The sequence below is a fragment of the Peromyscus leucopus genome, chromosome 7 (assembly GCF_004664715.2).
Source record: "Peromyscus leucopus breed LL Stock chromosome 7, UCI_PerLeu_2.1, whole genome shotgun sequence".
Classification (NCBI taxonomy): Eukaryota; Metazoa; Chordata; class Mammalia; order Rodentia; family Cricetidae; genus Peromyscus; species Peromyscus leucopus.
This window is the reverse complement of record NC_051069.1, coordinates 12,017,710-12,022,500: the sequence shown is the minus strand read 5'-3', so window position 1 is coordinate 12,022,500 and position 4,791 is coordinate 12,017,710. Positions and strand designations below refer to the sequence as shown.

General features: G+C 45.6%; 1 protein-coding gene across 1 annotated transcript in view; it reads left to right on the top strand.

Moving 5' to 3' along the window:
- The window catches only part of Uaca (uveal autoantigen with coiled-coil domains and ankyrin repeats), a 90,675-nt gene extending 86,291 nt beyond the window's left edge, over window positions 1–4,384 (top strand). The window contains 2 exon segments of the mRNA XM_028867303.2: window positions 874–939; window positions 4,199–4,384. Coding sequence (XP_028723136.1) covers window positions 874–939; window positions 4,199–4,270 — 138 coding nt within the window. The 3' untranslated portion in view covers window positions 4,271–4,384.
- Window positions 4,385–4,791: the final 407 nt, after the last annotated feature.

Genomic DNA, 4,791 nt, shown 5'->3' with positions numbered 1-4,791 from the left:
CTGACAGCCGTGACAAACGCAGTCAAGGTAGAGGAGAGAACTGCTCCTTGGAGTCGTCCGCTATTTTCATGTGTGCCCATGTTCTCCTTCATATTCTCCTCTCCTCCTCCCACATTCAAGCAATAGTAATAATAATAATAATAATAATAATAACAACAACAATAACACCAACACGGTTTTTTTTAAAGACCTGAGCTTGAGAGATGGCTCAGCAGTTAGAAAGAAGCATATTCTGTCTGCTCTTGCAGAGGACTCAAGTTCAGTTCCCAGTACCGCATTGAGCGGAGCAGCTCACAACAACGCATAACTCCAGTTCCAGGGGATCTGATGCCTCTGGCCTCTGTGGGCTCTGCTCCCCGCCCCCACTTAAAATAATAAAAATAAATATTACAAAAGACTCGGCTTTTACTACTTGAGACTGAGTTGTGGAGGACTTGGAAGGCCAAGCTGAGGAGTTTGGATTCTCTCGTATAAGGAGGCAACTCCTGGGGTCTTGGAGCCACCACTGATGAAAGGGAAGAGCTAGCTCATGACGAAGGGGACACAGGAAACAAGAGGGGAAGCTTTTGAATGGCCTGAAGCGTATTCAATGGCAAGTTCATAGCAGTAGAGGTAAACTGAGGCAGCAATCCCCTGTAACTTGGGATAAGTGGTATTGCTTTCCCAGTCGTATTCCTATGCATTATGGGAAAATCTTACGCTAGCTCCATCATAAGTAGTTCAGCATCTGTGGTTTGTTCTGAGAGTGGCAGGAACCCGTTAATAATCTGCCAGTCTGCAGCAGGAGGTCTCGGGACAGCATTGCCACACGCCTCCCGGGCTTGCAGATGTGGGTGCTGGTGTTCTCATCTGTCCACCTTCCCACGGTTCTAGGATGCTGACAGACAGCACCAGGAAGTCATTGCTATCTATCGGACGCACCTCCTCAGCGCCGCACAGGTAAGGACTGCTGTGTCTTTGGAAAGACTGTTCGTGTCGGAGAAAAGTAAAGTGCTGCTTTTATTTTTTGAATAAACTTACATGAATGTACTTGACATTTGAAGTTGCTCTAGCCCATATGCTTATTTAAAAATAATTGTGTTTCTTTTAATCATGGCTTGCATATCTCCCAGAACAATTTACAAAGCTATAGAGCAACACAACATCTTAAATTTAGTGTTGTCTCCATCTGCCTGTCACTCATCTTCTAGACAGTTTGGCAACACACGATGGCAGCTCACGTTAACAGTGTCGCTAGCTGGGATAATGCCGCCTTGACATCGCACGTGGCTGTCATCGGGAAGAGGGAGAGTAGGGGGACTGCATATGTTTCCTGGTAGTGTAGGGGGGTTCTTTGAAGTAGGAAAAACTTAGTCTGAAAGGAACAAAGGGTGCATGCATGGAATTGTAATAATTAAGGAAAATTGGTCCGATATGAGATAATTGATATTTCTTTATGGAGCTTTAAACTTGGCGAAGCGAAAGACTGTAAATCCTGTTCTTTAGTGGTGTCCTGAGAAAGCCTTTTAAAAAATCATGCTAAGGAAATGGTTAGGGTGCAAAAGATGGGTGGTTACTGCTCTGTGGCAGCCATGTGAAGAGCGTCTCCCGAGTTCTCAGAATAGACGGTTCAGGAAGATGTGCTGCAAGAGACACATGGTGGGATGACGGGTGAGGGATGATAGGAATGATTTGGATTGGAAAAGTGTTAGGCCACACTGTTCTGTAAAAATAAATAAATAAATAAAAAGAGGAAGGGGGGAAGATGGGTGCTGAGAGCAAATTTCAAGGAAACATTTTTTTTAAAGAGAACTTAATTAAATAGTAAACATATCCTCTGACATCAAACTCTTAAAATCAATAGTCTACTCTTTCTGCAGGGATGGAGGGGGCACTGAGAAAGAGGGATAACATGTGAAGGATGCTTCCCTGCTACTTTTTTGAGTGGGTAGGACATATGCTGAGAGCTGAAAGATGATTTCAATTATTAGAGCTATCAGTGGGCAATAGTTGTAGAACATTTATGAGGGGAATTAGAGAAGCATAGAGCAGGCTGAAGAGATGGTAAATGGGTAAAGGCACTTGCTGGTCAAGCATGGGGAACTGGATTCGGATCCCAGAACCCATGTAAAGAGACAACCATGGCTGCCTGAGTGCCTATAACCCCAACTCCCAGGGAGGTGGAGACTGGGATCACTGGGACTGCCACCAGCCTAACTCTAGGTTCAGTGAGAGACCCTGTCTCAAGGGAATAAGGCAGTGTTGGAGTGATAGAGCAAGACACCCAATGTCCTCTGTGCGTGCACATGTGTGCCCCCCCCCCCACAGAAACTTGATGTTAGAAAGGATGAGAAGCATCCGGGATGGGAGCAGAGGAAAAAAAAAAATGACAACTTCACAGACCTTTCTCTGAAACCTGTAATGATTTTCTGCTGAGTCCTAATGAAGCAGCAGCAGCAGCAGCAGTTGACATCTGAAGTTGTCTTGCTGTCTGGCATTGTACAGTTAACTATGGATCCAGTTTAGTCAACTGTGGCTCACGTTTGAAATTGAAACACACTGCTGCTGTGAAAACAGATTTGGGAGGCAAAACTTGTTGTGTTCATGGACGTGTCCTTCCAACACCTGTTGAGATGTTCCAGTAATAAATTAATAAAAAAAGAGGAAAGGAGAAGCGTGTAAGCCTACCACAGACTTGCATCTGTTTAACCCTGCTACTTTAAAAAGTGTGTATGGTTGCACACGTGTGAGTGTGCAGGTGTGTGCGGAGGCCGAATAGGACACGGAGTGTCTTTATTACTCTGCGCTCTGTCTTATTGCCTCTCACTGAACCTGGAGCTCACTGTTTGAGCGAGGCTGGTCAGCCAGAGAGCTCTTGCGATCCACCCGTCTCCATCTCAAAATGTTGCGGTTGCAGGCACGTACCGCCTTGCCCAGGGTTTTTATGTGGGTGCTGGGGATTCAAACCCAGAGCCTCCCATTTGCACAGCCACCGTTCTTATACACTGAGCCATGTCTCCACCCCCTACTGTAAAATTTTTAAATGGTTTCCTTTACAATATACATGGCGAACACACTCAACTTTGCATCAGGGTCGAGATGCCAATGTATGAGAGGTACTTTTAGCTAGTGTCAGCCAAGTGTTTGGAAGATGGAGTCTTTTACGCTCTGCTGGCTGGAAGTGTAAATTGTTGTTTCTAGTAAGGAAAGGTTTGTAGTACTTTGAAAAATCAAATATTGGACTGTTTTGTTGTTGTTGTTGTGGTGGTGGCTTGGATTTTTGAGTCAGGTCTCATGTAGCCTAGGCTGCCCTTAAGTTCCTGATCTTCCTGCCCCCACTTCCTGAGTGCTGGCATTACAGTTGCTCACAATATACCCAGTGCTAAACCTGCCTTTTGAGCTAGTTATTTCTTCTCCAAGTGTCTGGTGATATAAAGAGAGACAGAGACAGAGACAGAGAGAAAGAGACAGAGACAGAGAGAGACAGAGACAGAGAGAGTGAGTGTGTGTCTTAAGTGTCCGACATTAGGGAAGAGGCAAAGAAATGGAATGTCTGTATACTGGATACTACATAAAACAATGAACAGTTAACTGGCTCTGGACAAAGACTGCTGGGACACCAGGTGAAAAGGCAAGCAAGCTGCAGAGATGTGTCACCTTGCTATGTAAAGTCCTAAGTGTGGGGATTATCATTCTCCTTAAAGTGTCAGGGCAGGGAGGTGGCTGAGTGGAGAAAGCCCTTCTCATGCAAGCTTGAGGACCAGAGTTCAGATCTCCAGCCCCACAGAAATGCCGAGTGGGTATGTCAGGAAGGAGAGATGGATCCCAGGGCAAGCTGCCTAGGGAGACTCACCAGAAAACAGCAAGCTCTGGTTTCAAGACAGACTGCCTCTCTATAGAAGGCGGAGAATGTTTGAGGTTGCACGTGTGCACGCATACACACGCTTGTAGTTTACTCTGTTTCTAGTGTAGACAGCCTGCTCCGCAGAGACCATTGCTGTCCGTTGGTGTGTTTACTCGTAAGTGTTAAGTGCCCTCCTGTGTACTCCCTCCTCACGGCCTGATGCCTTTATTTCCACGGTTGGGTGCCTGTGGGCTACCCCTCCCATGGTGAGGGTCCACCTGTAAAACACAGCCAGATGTGCCCTAGGCTAAAGGCTTCCCTTCAGAGGTCAACAGAGATGACACATGCTGTTTCTTCCCTCTTCCTTCTCTCCAGGGTCACATGGATGAAGACGTACAGGCGGCCTTACTGCAGATCATACAGATGCGGCAAGGCCTTGTGTGTTAGCGTCAGCTGACCGGGGCCTGTCCTGCTGGTGCTTTGCATTCTGGGTGCAACTCCATGGCTCTTCTGGGCCTTACTCTGATAGTATCAGTAAAATAAAATATATTTTGTTCTGTTGTTGAGTTTTATTTATTTATTTATTTTTTTATGAAATAGGCACGTCACTGAGTTTTTCTGTCAATTCAAAACTTAGATTTTGTATACGTTCATTTCACACAGTGGCAAACGGCATGCACCTTGCCTTGCTTCAACTACGTCTTTTCTATTTATACTTTTAAAAATTACACCTGAAAAATGGTTGAGTCCCTAATAGAATGTGAGCCATTTGAAGGGGTCCATATGAAAAGAGGGTTAGGCTAAAATAAGCACTCAAAGATTGATTTGGAGAAATTAATTTAGCTGTTAGCTACTTTTAAGCGGATCAAAAGATCTTCCTGGGCTGAGGAGATGGCTCAGTCGGTAAGTGCTTGCCAGGCAAGCCTGAGGGTCTGAGTTCAATCCCCAGGGCCCCGTTCCCACCCCCA